The sequence below is a fragment of the Pollachius pollachius genome (genome assembly GCF_949987615.1).
Source record: "Pollachius pollachius genome assembly, chromosome: 14".
In the NCBI taxonomy this organism is placed as follows: domain Eukaryota; kingdom Metazoa; phylum Chordata; class Actinopteri; order Gadiformes; family Gadidae; genus Pollachius; species Pollachius pollachius.
This window is the reverse complement of record NC_136947.1, coordinates 12545741-12564473: the sequence shown is the minus strand read 5'-3', so window position 1 is coordinate 12564473 and position 18733 is coordinate 12545741. Positions and strand designations below refer to the sequence as shown.

The 18733-nt window shown below is 43.2% G+C and overlaps 1 protein-coding gene across 1 annotated transcript; it reads right to left on the bottom strand.

Moving 5' to 3' along the window:
- Positions 1–246: 246 nt before the first annotated feature.
- On the bottom strand, positions 247–10692 carry LOC307086219 (myosin-7-like; the record flags this gene model as incomplete). The annotated part of the gene is made up of 37 exons (XM_079751357.1): positions 247–301; positions 526–660; positions 756–851; positions 952–1056; positions 1132–1428; positions 1512–1715; positions 1809–2117; positions 2263–2387; positions 2471–2636; positions 2776–2959; positions 3129–3325; positions 3411–3529; positions 3616–3742; positions 3872–4261; positions 4342–4432; positions 4517–4662; positions 4785–4961; positions 5051–5293; positions 5385–5640; positions 5732–5868; positions 6064–6187; positions 6265–6470; positions 6588–6655; positions 6750–7059; positions 7154–7324; positions 7428–7577; positions 7708–7826; positions 7937–8075; positions 8310–8413; positions 8581–8679; positions 8763–8826; positions 8951–9043; positions 9128–9224; positions 9326–9353; positions 9453–9609; positions 9834–9977; positions 10492–10692. The coding sequence occupies 37 exons, from the start codon at positions 10690–10692 to the stop codon at positions 281–283; spliced, it is 5799 nt and encodes a 1932-aa protein (XP_079607483.1). The 3' UTR covers positions 247–280.
- Positions 10693–18733: the final 8041 nt, after the last annotated feature.

The following is an 18733-nucleotide window of genomic DNA, read 5'->3' as shown; positions in this document are numbered from 1 at the left end:
AACAATTTTGATTTAGTAAGCACAACAAGAAAACCTCTACAAATCAGCTTGTTCGGGAATAGTAACTAAATGTCTTCATGTCAGTCAGCATATTATTATTTTGCCCACTGTAATTTGAATGATTGTGATTTTGTTTTGTTGGAATCCTTTATTTTAGTTATTGAGATATAAGAAGTAGGATACAGCAGGTTTTTGCATGATGAGTTTTTATTGAACCCTATATGTGGTGAGCATTGTACTACACGGAGCAGACATAGGATTGCAGGAAGTATCCAGAGCTTCACTCCTCATCAAACCCTTTCTGTGAAAGCAAGGGGAAGTGGGGAAGGGAAGACAAAAGAAACATGTGTTAAGTTTTGATGGGGTTCAGATTAGTGAGGTTTCATGGGTTTCGATTAGTATCAGCAATAAGTACATGGGTTATACAGCATGTATGTACACCATGAAGCATTTAAGAGACGGGGAGCCGACAGAGGGCAGCATCTACTGGAGTCACATTGTCATGCACAGTTAAGCCTCGCTTACCTTGGAGCCCACATCGCGGCTCTTGGCCCTCAGTTTGTTGACCTGTGTCTCAGCGATGTCCGCTCTCTCCTCTGCCTCGTCCAGCTCATGCTGCAGCTTACGGAACTTGCCCAGGTGGGTGTTGGCCTGTTCCTCCTGTGGAATTAATATGACAACAATTGCTGCCTGTGCTCATATAACATGGATGCACAAAAGCCGGGTGTGAGTATTATTTTCTTTTATGGACTTACAGCCTCCTCAGATGTCCTCTTGTAGGCTTTGACCTTCAGCTGCAGCTTGTCTACCAAGTCTTCGAGACGAGCCACGTTCTTACGATCCTCCTCGGTCTGTGAATAGTGAGAACAGTCATTTCAGTATCTTTGTGTTGAAATTGAAATCTGGAGATGCTGTGATAAGGATATAATATGTAAACTCTGAGGTCCAAACCTGGTAGGTCAGCTCCTTGAGGCGACGTTCATATTTGCGAATCCCCTTGATCGCCTCACCGTTCTTCTTCTGCTCTGCTTCAACTTCATTCTCTAGTTCCTTCACCTGGAATAAGGGGAAGTGATAAAAATCCCTTGTTCTAATTGTGCTCCATTACATTTAAATCTGTGGCTCACTCACCCTGGCCTCCAGTTTCTGGATCTGCTTCTTGCCCCCCTTCATAGCAATCTGCTCAGCCTCATCCAGGCGGTGCTGCAGGTCCTTGATGGTCTGCTCCATGTTCTTCTTCATGCGCTCCAGGTGAGAGCTGGTGTCCTGCTCCTTCTTCAGCTCCTCTGCCATCATGGCCGCATCAGTAATGGCCTTCTTGGCCTTTTCCTCAGCATTCCTGCACTCCTGCACAGCCTCCTCCACCTCAGACTGAAGCTGGGACGAATCGGCCTCCAGCTTCTTCTTCTGGTTTATCAGGCTGGTGTTCTGAACAACAGATGTTTAAAATCACTTTTAGATAACACTGCCATGCAACTAAATTGCATACATCGCTGAAGCGTTGACTGTACCTGTGAGTGAAGTAGCTGCACCCTCTCAGTGACATCAAGGAGCTCCTGCTCAGCAAGCTTGCGAGCTCGCTCAGTTTGTTCCACCAAGGCCCTGAGCTCCTCCAGTTCAGCCTGCATCAGGTTGTTACGCCTCTCAACTATTGCAATGTTCTCCTTCAGATCATCATTGGACCGAAGAGACTCGTCCAGCTGAATCTGACAGTCCTTTAGATGAGATGAAATGTATGATTAATTTAATGTTTCCTACCAGGACAAGAAGTAGTAGAAAGTTACATTCAACACATTAAATTTACGTACCTTGAGATGAGCATGGACAGATTTGAGCTGCTTCTGGGCTTCAGACGCCTGGCGGTTGGCCTGGCTGAGCTGGATCTCCATCTCATTGAGGTCTCCCTCCATCTTCTTCTTTATGCGCAGGGCCTCATTCCTGCTGCGGGTCTCTGACTCAAGAGAGCTTTGCAGGGTATCAATGTTCCTCTGCATGTTCTTCTTGCTCTGCTCCATCTCCTCATCTTTCTCCGCCATCTTGCGTTCAATCTCAGCCTTTATCTGGTTAAACTCCAGCTGGGCTCTGAGAATCTTGCCCTCCTCATGCTCAAGGGAAGCCTAGATTCAATGATATGGTATTCACTTCAGAATATTTTTTTACATTGTTGGGTCTCACACACTTTAAACTAGCATTTTTCCACCCTTGATCAATAATATATTATTAATTAATGGGAACCATGTTTACAGAATATTTTACCCATACCTCTGCTTCCTCAAGAGCAGCTTGAATCTCACTCTTTTCTTGATCCATCTGCTTTCGGATCTTCTCTAACTCATGAATGGTCTTTGCGCCCTCACCGAGTTGCTCAGTAAGGTCAGAAACCTCCTCTGTCAATCACATGAGAGGGAAATCATGTTAATGTTGTTCATGATGGACTTTGCGTCACAGAAAAAGCATTTAGAGACATTACCTTGAAGGTTCTTGTTCTCTCTCTTCATGGTCTCCAGGTGATCCAGAGATTCCTCGTAGGAGTTCTTCAGTTTGAAGAGTTCAGTGCTTAGAGACCGTGCCTCCTTCTGGGAGCTCTCCAGCTCACACTGAGACTCCTCAAACTTCTGCTTCCACTCGGATAGGACCTACATTTACAAATATATTTATTCATGTTTTTTTTCTTCTCATAATTTTCATAATTTTCATCAATTAATATAAATATGTTCTAAGGATCAATGAGCATTTCAAAAGCAAGTTCAATGAAATTTGGCAAATGTGTTATACTTTGTCAAAGTTTCTTTGCTTTTTGTCCAGAGCGGCAGCAGCAGCATTAGACCTCTCCACATCCACCATGAGATCTTCAATCTCATTCTGCAGTCTGTGTTTGGTCTTCTCCAGGGAGGAACATTTAGCATTGACTGCCTCTACAGCCTCCTCAGCATCCTGAAGACGCTGGGCCAGCTTCTTCCTGTGGAAGAAATATTGAATGCACCATATATTCAATATATTCCTCTCCTCTCTTCATGGCAGTGATAAGAGAAGTCATAATCATATTGAAGACTATCTTATTTGAGCTTGCTTGAATAACTTATTCCTAATAATGTCATGTTTGTTTGTGAAAAGTCAAATAAACTTACTTGGCCTCCTCTAGTTCCTCAGTCCTCTGGATGGCATCAGTTTCATACTTGGTTCTCCACTGAGCCACCTCAGAGTTAGCCTTGGACATGCTGCGCTGTAGCTCAGCTTTAGCCTCCTGCTCCTCCTCATACTGCTCTCTCAGCAGGTCGCAGTCATGGCGGGAGGACTGCACTGCATGGGCTAATGCATTCTTTGCCTGAATACATTTGGAGAAGGATAATTAAATGACACATCACTGCAACTAATACTAAAGAGAAGTTGAACATTTTCCGGTTGTGTACCTTGACTTCCTCTTCCAACTGCCTTTTCAGATCTTCAAGCTGCTGGTTGTAAGAAGCCTTTCCTCGTGTCAGTTGCGAGACAAGAGATTCTTTCTCTTCCAGCTGTCTTGAAAACTCACCTTGAAATTCACAAATGAAGCTGTGTTAAATAGTAGTTATTCTAAAATCAAAATAACAGTTGATAGTAGTCTCATGCCATACTGACCATTTTCAGCCTGAAGTTTTCCCCTTTGAGTTACAAAGTCATTGATAGATCTTTGGTATTCCTCACACTTGACTCTGTATTCATTCATCTGATCTTCCATAGTTCTGCCACTTTTCTCCAAGTTAATCTTAAAAGACATGAAGAACACTCCAACTTTACAATATGTTCCTTTAAATAAAATCTCTTAAAGTGTATTTTTTCTATTCGCACACCATTATTTATTTTTCTGGTAATCTTCTGCCGAGGATACACATACCTTAGTCTTCACCGTATGTTCCATGTTGGAGACCACATCATCCAGCTCCAGTCTGAGCTCGCTCTTCTCCTTCTCCAGCTTCTGCTTGACTCTTTGCAGGTTGTCGATCTGCTCCCCAAGGTCGGCCACACTGTCAGCTTGCTTCTTCCGGAGTGTGGCAGCGGTGGCCTCGTGTTGCAGAGTGGCCTCTTCAAGGTCTCTGCGGAGCTTCTGGAACTCAGCCTCCCTCTTCTTGTTCATCTCAATCTGGGCAGATGTTGCTCCGCCAGCCTCCTCCAGCCTCTCACTGATCTCCTCCAGCTCTCTGGCCAAGTCTGCCCTCTGTTTCTCCACCTTGGCTCGGGCAGCTCGCTCTGCCTCAAGCTCCTCTTCCAGTTCTTCTACACGAGCCTAATACAAAATTATATATTGTATAATTTCATTTCACGTCATAATGATCATTTTAGGTAAGATGATGGTTTTTGTTCTACCTGCAACTCCTTCAATTTTTTCTGGAGCTGAATAATTATGGATTGTTCGTCTTCAAGTTTGCTGTTTAGTTGACTGACTTCAAAGTCTTTTCTGGAAAAAGTAATAATTTCATTAGTAAGAATTTTGAAGAAAATTAAAGATGAAACAAAAAGCATTGCTTTTGTCCAATCCTACTTTTTGAGACGCTCCTCCAGCTGTTGCTTGTCATTCTCCAGGTCCATCACACACTCCTGGGTCAGCTTCAGGTCCCCCTCCAGCTTTCTCTTGGCTCTTTCAAGGTCCATTCTGACCTTCTTCTCTTGCTCAAGAGATCCCTCGAGCTATAAATGGTTGACGCAAAGTACACATGCAAAGAAGGTGAAGTACATATTCATTTTTGCTATGAGTTTTGATATATGGTTTCAATCACATTTTTTATGATATTTTTGAATTTGACTCTTACATCATCCACTTGCTGCTCCAGCTTGACTTTGGCCTTGGTCAGAGTGTTGACTTTGTCTTCTTCACTCTGTAGGTCATCCAGTGTTTGCTGATGAGCCTCCTGTAAGGCTTTCTTCTCCTTGGTGAGCTTGGCAATGATTTCATCCAGACAAGCCATTTCCTCTACTAGGTTCTTCACCTACAAATGTGGCCATGATTTGTTAATGTTAAGATGAAATCACAATACTGCATCTATGGTTCTCAGGATTGTCAAAAGATTTCTCCTACCTTGTTCTCAGTTGCATGCTTCTCTTTCTCCACCTTTGCCAGCGTTAGCTCCAGGTCATCTATATCCTTCTTCAACTCAGAGCACTCATCCTCCAGCTTCCTCTTCTTAGCTGTCAGTTCAGCGTTCATCTCTTCCTCATCCTCCAGTCTCTCAGTTAGCTCCTTAGATTTGGCCTCTAATTGGATCTTGTTTTTGATCAGGCCCTCACATCGCTCTTCTGCATCACAAAGATTGTCTTGCTCCTACCGGAGAAAAAATTGTATTCGTATTATTTATTTTAATACATTCTTAAATAATAAAGCGGAAAAATAACACTATTCAAAATATTCTCACAGCTTGAACACTGAGCTGCAGGTCATTCTTTTCTTGGAGAAGAGACACCATTTTTTCCTCTAGTTCCTTCCTGCGAGCCTCTGACTTTGCGTAAGCCTCCTTCAACTTCAGGAATTCTTCCTTCATGTTTGCCATCTCTTTCTCTGACTCTGCCGATCTCAGCAGAGGTTTGATCTTGAAGTACAGCTTCATCCAGGGCCAGTTCTTCACTCCCATGAAGGCACGGATGTTCCACTGGATTACCAGCAGTGCATCTCTGAAGAGAAAACAATGATGATAAATGTACCATCGAATACCATCACATTTATTAGGCTCTCGTATCTAAAGAAAAAAGAAGCTACGAATACCTGCGCTCCACGATCTTCTGGTACTCAATGCGAGACAAGAGGCCGCGAGATCTGGCCTGAATCCCAGTGATTATCTTTGACAGACGCTCATCTCTCATTTCCTCTAGCAGACCCAGAAGACCAGCCTTGAAGAACACCTGAGAATATCCATGTTATGGTCTTGAGATTCAAGCTCTTTCTTTATTATTATGATGATATTGAATCAAAAACATTTACGCATTATGCTCACAGCTTTTGATAAAATGGCCTTCTGGGAAATAGTTTCCCAGATGTTTTAGCTTCCGAGACACTAGTGTTTGTACTATACCGCACTGTACCGTATTGTACTGTACCTTGGTGTGTCCGAACTTATACTGATTATGATCAATCTCCAGAGAGCCCAATAGCTTCTCTGCTCCCTTCCTGCTGTCGATGAACTGTCCCTCAGGGATAGCAGCAGGGTTCAGGATGCGGTATCTGCACTGGCCATATTTACAATGATCAACTTCACAACTTTAAAATTAGGCTGTATCCCATTACAATGAAGATTTTACCTTTGTCGGAAATCCCCATACAGGATCCTGTTGGGGAAGCCCTTCCTGCAGATCCTGATGCCTTCCAGCACACCATTACAGCGTAGCTGGTGCATCACCAGTGGGTTCTCCATGGCCCCAGGAGTCTTGCTCTCATTGGGGATGATGCAGCGGACAAAATGAGGGTGAGTAGACCTCAAGTTGGTCATCAGCTTGTTCAGGTTCTCCTGTTATGTCATCAAAGATTTGGAAGAATGAGAGTGATTCTCACTCTCGTATGTTGCAGCTAGTAACTGCTAATAGAATTTACTTATCTAACAAGTAACATAAATGTCACACAATACCCTATGAAGAGCCGACACAGTTTGGAATGATGCCCCTTTTTTCTTTTTCTCCTTCTTATCCACGGTTACTGTCAAGACAAAACATGCTCCCTCAGTATTCTACAATATATGATATACTATGTTGGTATCGGATGGTCAGTTAGGAAAGTAAGGAGAAAGTACCTGATTCGGCTCCAGCATAGCCCATAAAAATGACAGAAAGTAGCTTGAGGGGGGATTTCTGGTAAAGTCCCACAACGGTTTCATTGAGGGGATCCTTGTTCTTCACCAGCCAATTATTGATGTTGTAATCAACGACACCAGCATAGTGACCGAGGGCAAAATGGGCCTCTGGTTTCCCCTTGACAAGCCTAGGCTTCTGGAAGTTGTTGGATTTCCCCAGGTGGTTGTCATACAACTTGGCCTTGAATGTGGCATCACTGGCCTTAGGGAACATGCACTCCTCTTCAAGGATGGACATTATGCCCATGGGCTTAGGAGAGGAAAAGGTGGGTAATTTAATATATATTATACATCATATATGTATTTGGCCACTTAATCAATTGGGAACTATTGTCATATCTTACCTTTTCAATCAGATCAATACAGGCCTGCAAGTCCATACCGAAGTCAATGAAAGTCCATTCAATGCCCTCTTTCTTATACTCTTCCTGCTCCAGCACAAACATGTGGTGGTTGAAGAACTGTTGCAGTTTTTCATTGGTGAAGTTGATGCAGAGCTGCTCGAAGGTGTTGAACTTGAAGAAGAACAGGAGAACATGCTTAAACTGTCACACATGCCACTGTCGGCCAATGATCATTGCTGCTTGTTCACCATTGAGCTAGGATGTTATCACTCACGTCGAAGATCTCAAATCCAGCAATGTCCAACACGCCAATGAAGTACTGGCGAGGCTGCTTGGTCTCCAGCGATTGGTTGATTCTCACCACCATCCACAGGAACATCTTCTCGTACACTGCTTTAGACAGAGCTCCAACAGCGTAGCTTACCTGAGGCACAGTGAATCAATACCCACGTAACTGCTAAATGTCAACGAACGATGTAGTACGTCAGTGTATGTGTGTTAAGTGATCACATATAATCCTCAATATGTTTTATCATAATGTCCAGTCAACTCACCTGGTCGACTGTTTGTCCCTTTGTGACCCACTCGTTTCCTACTTTGACTCTTGGATGACAGAGAGCCTTGATGAGGTCCGCAGAGTTCAGGCCCATCAGATAGGCAACTTTGTCAGCCACTTTATGGGGGAAATATTTAGAGTGTGTAAAAGATAAGGTCATTCATTTTTTTTATTTATCCTTTTGCCAGGATTGAATGGAATAAAAAGGGAACAGAAAATGTCTTCACCCTCAGAGCAGTCAGCCTCCGCCTGCTCCTCTCGCTGCTTCTGCTTGAACTTCATGTTGCCATGATGCATGATGGCCCCTGTCAGCTTGTACACAGAGTTCTTCTCCTCTTGAGTAAAGCCCAGCACATCAAAGGCGCTCTACCAAGACAGGTCAACCAGGAGTCAGACAAAAAGCAGTGGTTTCCTGAATCAACAGAGATTTCTTTGAATCTTTGAAGTACATCCCATGCCCAGCATTCAGGCGATAACGTTTATTCTTCTGTGCCCGGTAAAGTTTTGACCTCTACATTATACTTCATGCCATGTTCCCTATTATAGATGTACTGGTTCTCAAACCCCAGAGGGTGAAATGAAAACAACAATGGGACTGACGTCTGTTGCCATCAGTTCTTCTGCATCGTCGATGGAGGCGACTTGGGTTTCCCCCTGGGAGATGAAGGCATAGTCATATGGGTTGTTGGTGACCAGAAGCATCTCTAGAGAGCAGAGGTGGGATTCAGAAGGCAGGAATTAGGATATTTAGAATATAAGTAGTATTGTGCTACATCAATGCTAAACCTGCTACAATTGGATATTCAATTTGTTTAAGAAAACATTTGAATAAATATTTGGGCCTTTTTCTTTGGGCCTCCTTCATACTAACCAAGAAGTTCAGGCTTTTTCTGGGACAGAATCTGGTAAAAGATGTGGTAATCTCTCTCAGCCTTGAGCTGGAAGGTCACACGAGACTTCTCCAGAAGGTCTGGCAAGAATATCATTTAGAGGTAATAAGTCATGAGTAAATCCCCCAAACATCTTGAGCTGAAAAGAAAATTATGATCTTACATGTTTCAATATCGGCAGAGGCTAGCTTCCCTCGCGTGTCGAAATGAATTCGGATGAATTTGCCCTAAAAGGAAATATTTGGTTTAAGAATTGTCTGTCATTGTTGTGCATTCAGATTGTCATATTTTTTTGGGAGACATTTACAGCTAACAATCAAATTCTGCTATACATATATGAAAAAAACATACAAATCTCGAGGAGTTGTCATTCCTGATGGTTTTAGCGTTTCCAAAGGCCTCTAGAGCTGGGTTAGCTTGGATGATTTGATCCTCCAATGTACCCTGTGACAAAGGGGAGTGATTTAGATTAAATGAAACTAGGATGAGGACAATGTCAAAACTAAATCAATACAAACAGGTGCTGACCTCCTTCTTGGTGTCCTTCTTGCCTGAAGCGGCGATGCTGGCAAAATACTGGATCACACGCTTGGTGTTGACAGTCTTTCCTGCACCGGATTCTCCACTGGAATCACAGCCAAGTAAGATTAATGTACATTAGATGGATAAGATGGTTAATCCTCATCAGGCAATATTGTTTATGAATGAATCATCAATGCTACGCACGTGATCAGAATTGACTGGTTTTCTCTGTCTGGAAAAGAAGAAACATGCATATTGTTCATGGTAAAGATCCGTACTTGGGCTTGATGTACATTTGAGAAGAACAAAGATCACAGTGCCCATTGCTCACCTGCCAGCATGTACTGGTAGGCGTTGTCAGAGATGGAGAAGATATGAGGAGGAGCTTCACTCCTCTTCTTTCCTCTGTAGGCCACCACCACCTCTTGGTGGTAGACGGGCAGCGCTTTGTAGGGGTTGACCGTCACACAGAACAGCCCTGAGTACGTCTGAGGGATTAGAGGATGCTCTCAAAATGTATGAATGTATAAAATACACCTCTATCTTTACATTAGGTTACATTTATTTAGCTGGCGCTTTTGACACTGGCTTTTCAAGCACGCATTCAACCTCACAACATCATGCGAGTACATACAATATACTATATGCAGTCAAAGCAACTCTGCAGAAAGTAAACAAATGAAACAAAGAGACGAGTGAAGAGAGGACTCACGTAGATCATCCACGCTGCGTAACGCTCTTTGAGGTTAAACAGCACGGCGGGCTCGTGGAGGAAGGTCAGCATGGCCATGTCCTCAATCTTGTCAAACTTGGGAGGGTTCTGTTGCAGAAGATCCACCTGTTTGACTGTGACCGTCTGGGGAGGAATGAAGACAGCATTACAAAATGTTAGCACGATAATCATTAGAAAGCCTGCAGGAACTAATGCCAAAAAAGGGGATTCTGCTGGATTGATTGAATATTTAATTAGAAATACATTTCAGGGGTATGTAGAAAAATAAGGGTTTAATCAAATCTGTTACAATGACTTTGTTACTGTGTTGCTCAATGCCATGTGCAGACCAGCAATGCTTTCACGGCATCTATATCCAGGCTCCTGCATGCAATGGCATTTACACTCACTTATGAATTCCCTCTTGAGCAGTAGCAGATTCTCACTTAGATTAACAAGCACTGGGCTCTGCATGTAGCAAGGGAGCATTACAGAACCTGACTGACCTTTGTAACGGGATACACAGAGGTACCTCTTCAAAATTCTCTGTCTAGCAGTATATATATAAAAAATGCATCAATCTGTTTTTCTGCACCACCCCTCCCTTTGTTCCAGATGCAAACACTTGACCAATCAGGGAAAGGGAAGGAGCTCTGACCTTGCCGTTCGCTGTCTCCACGGTGACCTTCTCTCCTTCCCGGCTGATGACGGAGGCCTTGACGAACTCCTCCACTGGGTCTGGGACGAAGCACTCCTTCTTCATGTCGAACACCCGCATGGACGCCTCCATGCGGTCCTTGTCCGACTTGCGGAGGAACGATGCGGCCGCCCCGAACACGGCCATCTGTGCGTCTCCCATGGCGACGCTGTATGCTACCACACAGAGGCTATAGGTCTTTAACCCTGTCTCTGCATATAAGTGTGCTAACGCTGCAGTACACCTGTTACTTGTCTTTTAAGTTAACCCTGTCTCTATATGCGATAAAGCATTTTGGAGATGGTCCTGCTAAGTGGCTACAGATCTTTAATCCTATCTCTCTATGCAATATCACTCCAGCAGTTACAGATTTGAGCCCTATCTCTCACACTGAGGGATAGGTTCATCTGTTGTGATCACATCGCCATAACAAGCCTTGGAGTCAGTCCGATTAGTGCAGCTGTTACTTTTCCAATGTGTTCCATTCCAATGTGTCACACATTGGTCAGGTCATGTGCTTTCATCATTTAATTACAGCTGATAGGTATGAGCGATGAAATGCAAACATTGTAGGAGTAGGCTAGAATCTTCATCTTTGAAAAACAAAGTGCCTTGACTACCTTTTCACCTTGGGGCAAGAGCTGGTTGCAGTTTTCAGTTAGTGGTCACCTGCAAGGGAGGTTACTCAGTCCTGCAAGAGAGTGAGCATCAACATGATACTGTTAACTGTCAGATTCATCCAAATAAATATTCTAAGCAGCCTCAGGAAAAGCTCAGAAAGGACTACTTAATGTAGTTCCGATGCCTTTCATTTAGTTCAGACGAAAGGTATGATCAATTATCAGACCATCTCTTGCACAACGTGAGCTTTATAAAGAATAAGCCTAGCATCCAGGTTGACTATGCTGTCATTTTAAGGTAACAGCCTCCCCAGGATCTACCCTGCTAGCGATCCCTGACACCACGCCCCAGATATAATTTAAACAATATAGAAATATTAGGAATGCAACGAACCCTATGGGATCACACATGCATAGTTTGGGACAAATTGAAATACCATGAAATACAAGAAAAGAAAAGACGCCTGATTGTAGCACGTCTTTGGAGTCAGCCATATCATTAGACAATACTACGATCCGAGAGATTAGGGGGACTTTATTATATATACCGCCAGTAAGAGTGACTATGGATAACATCAGTGATTGCGGGGTTAGTAGAGAACAACACAAAGGTAGAGAATGGCGAGCAGTAGACCCCCAGCCCAGCGTCATTTAAATCTGCCATCTGGGAACATCAACTATTTAAAAACATGGTGATGATTATTACACTCAATATTATTAATATATAAAATATATAGTACCAAACCGAAAAAGATGATCGAAACTGTGAATTTGAGTGTTAATGCAGACAAACAGCCAGGGCACAATACAAACAGACCGGGTGTTAGAAAACCATGGAGGATTATCAGGGACCCATCCCTGACTATATATGTATTTTAATTTATGACACACAGTGCTGTTCATAATTTGAATCAAAATGGTCAAATAAAATCCATCAATCAAGCAAGCCTCCTACAGGTCTTTCTATTCAGGCTACTAGTCACACTAGGGCCAGGTGAAGACCAGCCGAGGACATATTTTTACTAAGACCAACTGTAGACAGATTTAAACTAAAGAGAAGTCAGACTTTAAACTAGGACCTGGTGAAGATCGCCTGAACACAGACTTCAACTAAGACCAACTGAATACAGATTTAAACTAAGACCAGCTGAAGACAGACATAAACTAATACCAGGTGAATACAGACGTAAACTAAGACCAGCTGAAGACAGAATTAAACTAGGACCCATGGCAGACACTAGCTGAAAACAAGACTTAGAACAGGTGGAGATTGGATCAAGACTTACGCTTGGACCAGGTGATGACAGGCCGAGAGAGGGGAAGAGCAGGGAGTCAGTTTCACAGGTGAAGAGCGAGCAGCTTCTAACCTGCGGGGTGGCAGAGATCAAATATATAAACCCCCGGTTCCCCTCCAAGGCCAAAGCACCACCCCTGGCTGCCCTATCCACTAGTTTGGCACCACATCCCCACTCCAAATAATGTGACTTTTCAGGAGTCGTGCCAGGAATAAGATAAGCCAGGCTTTCTATCTATAATTCGCCCACACTTTGTCCTCTCTTATGCCAAATATTTACCAGGATGGATAGGGACCATGTTCCACCCATCCCCCTGTGTGGGGACCAGAGCCAGGGTGTGGAGGGACAGGTTGTGAAGTCATCTGATTAGGGTTTGGAAGAGCACCAACACAACCATAATGTATCAGCGCTCTTCGCCCTAACACAGGCATTTCTTAACTATTGGGTTTAATATATTGATATATCAACTGATATGTTTGCTGTATTTTGTGTTATTGTAGAGAATGGCAAACAGTCAGTTTATAGTTTGTTGTATGGTATATGGGCCCATATGACGCCTATACTGGCTTTAAATGATTGATTTATGAATTAAATGATTCCGTTACTGCTTTGGTATTATCAAATTAGTTTTTTGTTATTCATTATTATTTATAATTTGTCTGAATCAAGTGTGACTACACTAGAGTGATTAGAATTTGATCTATATCTGCCCGTTACTGGTTAGATTACAGGATGCCATCTCCATCCCTTCTCTGGATGTCCTTCCTCACCTTCAGTTGCTGGTGGGATTCAGGGAAATGAAGAGATTAACAACACCTGTCTACTGTTGTTATTTCATTCCCTTATTAATAGTAATAGATTCAAAGAAATCTGTTGGGTGCTAGCCCTCAGTTTACCTTAAAAGGGAATCAATTACCTATTGATGTCTAACAATACTATGACTGCAAACAATGATGGCCCGTAGTGGGAATCAAACCACTAACCCTGGCAGTGGTGGTGCAATGCTCCACCAGTTGGACCACACAGGAAAGCACTTAAGGATTGTTTCCTCTTCATTACGGTGTCCTATATAATTAGAAAAAACTCGATCATGGTGGCTGATTCAGTTATAGTTACAGCAAACCTATGTTAGAGACAAAATATGAGACGAGACAGAGTAATGATTATGGGTATTTTTGCTACTGATTGACAGCAGTATTTGGCACACCGCACCTTTCATGTGACTCATTCTCTAATGATGGCGGAGCTATGTGGCAGCCAGCCCACTTACAAATTATCACCGGACCTATTATGGGATGCCTAGCCCACCCAGACATGGAGCTCTTATCAGTGTGTGTGTGTGTGTGTATGGGGGGGGGGGGGGGGGGGCATGAGGTTGATGTTCTGGCAACTACCAGGAGCTCACAATAACACACTGCTGTTCGCACCAAGGAACCCAACCACACCTATCTATCCCAACCAGCACCACAACCCATCCATCTCTACCACTTACAGCCATCCATGAGCCATGAGTCTGAAATGGTTCTACAATTTAAACTTTAAAGCTAGGGTAGGCAATATATTTTAGAAGCATTGATTTCCATATATGTTAAAATCCTTATAACATTGTGCTGGAATCAATAAACCAAATACTCTGACAATCTTTTTAAAACAAATCTGGTACCTGTGGCTGTAGCAGGCCTGTACTAAGCCTGTTCAATCATTCCATTTGGCCCGAATGAAATGATTGGATGGCCCACCTGTCTGTCTACCTCCCTACCCGGCTACAAGCGCTCACTCTGCCCATGCACTCATTTTGCATGACCGGATTTTTTCACAAGGCTAGGCACACCACTTGCTAAAGCTAGCAAGCTAGTCACGTGTTTGGGGGATTGATTTCAGAGGGAGGCCTGAAAATAAGGTCGATATTTTCAAATTCGAGCTTACTCTGGCTGGTTTCTCAAATTGCCTATACCGTAGGCAATGGCACTACAAGACTAAAGCAGTGACATCATGCTATGAATCTGGTTCTGCAGCCACATGCACTGTGTCTGGTTAAGTCCAGGCCACCCACCAGCAGCTGTTGCGGAGCAGCTGGTGCAGACAGTAGTGGTGGGGCAGCCAGGCTTCCCAGAGTGACCGCAGACGCCCGCTGCTGGGACAACACATCAAACTCCACACGTTCCTCCCTGGGCACCTCAAGGGCATTACCAGACCCCTGCAGCTGGTATGCACAGCAATGTAGTATAATGTTGCATGCCACGGTTGTTCTTAATGGAGGCCTGTATATTCCATATGTAAACTGTAATCCAGCAATGAAGTGAAAGTGAACCTATTTCAGTGTTTATTCTGAGATCTTTTATGTATATTATATTGACTATGTAAGATGAAACTGCAATGATCTGTTTCGAGTTACCGTGTTTCATCTCTTCCACACACTATCCATCTGGGTTTCCGATACATTCATATATCCACAAAGCTATGAGCATAACCCTGAGTAAAATACCCCACCGATGACAATGATTTACGGCTGGTACAGGTAGTAAGATCTGTGGGCATCAGGTGGGTGTTTCCATGATGATGATGACTCACAAGATAAGTTTAGGATACGGAGCTGAAGTTAACTATTCCAGTCCTGCCGATCGGTCACACATTCAGCCAACAGCCGTCCAGTCAGCTAGGAGAATGTGTTGGTGTGGTCCACAGACGACCAGGCGGTGCTAGACTTACTTAACAGGACACTTCACTCCCGGCCCTGATAAGAGCCTAATGGGAGATGAGAAAGTGTTCATTTGACCGGTGGAACAGCAGCCCCACATAGCCGCTGATTAGAGCCTGTGTTTGCCTCGTGTGTGTGTGTGTGTGCATGGGGTCCTGGGAGGTCATAAATAGCCTTGTGGGCATACTCAACCTCACTTGGTTAGACCCTGGTTCACTGTCCTTGGATGGTCGTCGGGCCCCGGGGACCCTTCAGTGATAACATTGTCTGCCAGCCCATCTAATGCACTGCAGTGCTGAACCACGCTGTGAGGAGGTCAGTGTGTTTCCTATCCTATTAGATCTTTGTGCCAGGAGGAGCTCAGGAAACAAGGTTTGGGAACCAACCCCTAGGGACAATTCTACCTAAACTCAGAAGTTCTCAACAGGCAGGTTGGTTTGTGGGTAAAACCGTCCTCATTTCTACCATCAATCTGACCCAGCCTCTATTGGCACACTGTGTGGCTAAGTAACCCTAAAACCATTTCTTTCCCTTTCAGTCCCTCTTTCCCTGGAGGCCAACGGTGAGCGTGGTCTTTAATAGTGGAGCGATAGAGTTCACTGTTAAGCCCCCCCAGCCTAGCACACTGTCACATTCAGGGGAACAGTCCAAAAATACTGAACTCTTGTTTGGCTCCTGTGTTGTTCGAACCAAGGCTCGCATGCAGGCTCTTCCCTTCTGGTGCTCTCCCTGGACTTGATGGTAAATGTTTCCCTCTCCATCTCTCTCTGTGACTTTTGTACCTATCTCTCTCGACTCTCCCTCTCTCTCCCATGCCATCTCTCTTTCTCTCTCTCTCTCGCTCTCTCCTACTCTCTCCCATGCAATATATCTCTCTCTCTCTCTCTTTCTCTCTCTCTCTCTCCCATGCCATCTCTCTCTCTCTCTTTCTCTCTCTCTCTCTCTCTCTCTCTCTGTTTTATGGAGGCTTAGGGGTTATGATCTCACGGCTGGCAAATCTTCTGGAGGCTCACAGACCCCCATCGACCCCAGCTCTCCCTGTCCCTCGTGGTCGCTGGGGGAAGGAGGGGAGAGGTGAGGCGCTGCATCACAGCCGGTTAAAGCCAGTTCTTGTACCATTGTGTGCGGTGGCCAGCTTCCTGGTTTCCTTTGTTATGGATTGGAGTGGAATGCTAGAGATAGAAATAAAACTATTTCTTCCAAGGATCCTTAAATGGATGTTGTCTACAATGTCTCGGAAATATATAACTAAACCCTCTCTATGATTGCTAATTATTTTCTGCACTCAATTGTTGGTAACTTTGAGTGTTTCATTTAAATCATAATTTTATCATATCATTCAGCAAACAATATTTTCGACTGGACTTTACCTTTGTTATTAAATCGATTTTAATTAAACGTTTATTGTTGATAGCTGCTGTGAAGTTTTCACTGAACATGTTAACCCTCACCATGTTACGACCTTGGCTCTAGTACCATAACTCAATGTTATGGAGTTTCCACAACTGTAACACAAAAGTTGTCCAAACCTAGGTGCCATGTATAGAAGTAACGAGTACTAAGGGCAAATGTGAGTGTAATGTAATCAGTAAACAAGTCCCCTTTTCAATATAAATATCCGTTCAACATGTTGAATCTGTCCTATATAGGTTACATGCATGGCGGTTGTTAAACATCTTCTCTGGTGGCTTATCGTCAGCTCTCGAACGGTCTGGTTCCAAGCCTGTTACTCACCGCATCTGTACTACAAGAACAGTACAAACGTAAGTTTGAATAATCTTTACAGGTATCAAACCCCATTACTAACCCTTATGGTTAGGGTTAGACTTTAAATAAACACAATCACAAATCAAGCATGATAAACGATCATATATCCTTGGCTTCATCTAGATGTCACTTTTCTTGTTTCTTTTGTTACCTCTGATCTGCTTCACCTTCTGTATATTTGGGTCAAATGTTCATGGTCATAAAGTGTATACTTACTGTAATTCTATCAGTTAACCACATGGTGGCACTAAACAAACAATGATCTTGTGAGGGTTTTAAAACAACCTTGCGCAGAATTGACGTTCAAGAGTTTTCTTTTAAAATTTGAGCCATGTTTTAAAATATTTATAAATATAATGAACCATTGATCTTAATAAAATAAATATTGAAATGATAATGCAATATTTCAATTGAAATATTCGAATCAGATTGATCATTAATCTCACAAGCACCGTTTCATCAGTTGAACCCATTACATCCGTTTCACCTGTTAAATCAATTAGAATGTTCAACAAGCAAAGATTATAAGATGCCTATTAGCAAATTGCTTTTCTAAAACGATTTAGCTGATAATTAAATATTTAGCATTGAAAATAATAACTTGAACATGTGATTTAATCTTTATTTGCCTTTAGGTAAATAATCAGGGTATGTACATCACAAAAATTCAATGGAAAGGGGTTACATTAGCACAAGAGGAAGTGACGTTATACTCATTGATCTACTGCACAGTTGGACTGCGGATATATATAAAGTCCCAACTGTGTGAAGTCCAACAATTTAACACATAGCTGCATATCAGTTTATTTTTCACTCCAACATCGTGTACCCGTGAACACAAACTCAAATATAGAAAGGTACATTTATATGAGCACAGAGTTTATCTTATGCAGATCTCTTGAAATGATATAAACATCTATTCAGGAGGAAAAATAGGGATGGGTTCAAAAGATATACAACGATTCATTTAATACCAGGAAGATACGCTTTTATTACTTTTTCAAGAGTGAGATATATCCTTTGCATGTTAAAACGCACATGCTCAGACGACCAAATAGTTATTATCAATTCATTTTGGCAAAAGCACCGCAAAAAATAAACCTCAATGACTGCCGACGCACCATTCCACGCATCGAGCGCCCGAGTCATCGACCAACTGCCGCATCCCGGCGGCGCTTCCACGACAACGTTACACTAACAACGGCTGCTGGGTAACAACGTAACAACGGTTTTATTCAAAGAAACACTGAAATGCCTCATGTAAACACTCAGGTGAAAAGGGTTAAAGAGAGATCACATCGATACGGACTGCTGGGCTGCTCCGTCGCAACCAATAACAAGACACTCGGAGCGGAAGAGGAGAAGGTCACGTTAGCAATCAGGACGACATCTTCCACGGTTTCTTTATCTGGTAACAGATGGGAGACGGGGGGGTCGGGGGTTGGGGTGGGGTTGGGTGGTGTAGTGGTCCCCATGCTCCCAAACAAACAACCACACACACACGCACATCACTTCTTACATGTTCCTCCAACATACACACAAACACATTTCTCGGATTCAAAAGGAGGGATCGACCTATTAATCACTTCATGCTTGTGTCGTTGTTTTTGTTTTTCTTTGCTAACTTGGAGTATATACTAGTGTTTCTTATACTGTTGTATGGTTTTTCTCGGAGGTTAAAGTTACGTTTTTTCCGCGATGATTCACCGGTTGTTATTTTTACCCTGCTGCGTACCGGTGGTACGAGCAGAGTTCAGAACACAGCTACATGTTTTAAGACTGGGAAGCATGGTCATGCGTTCCTCTCCCTCCCGGTCGCTCCT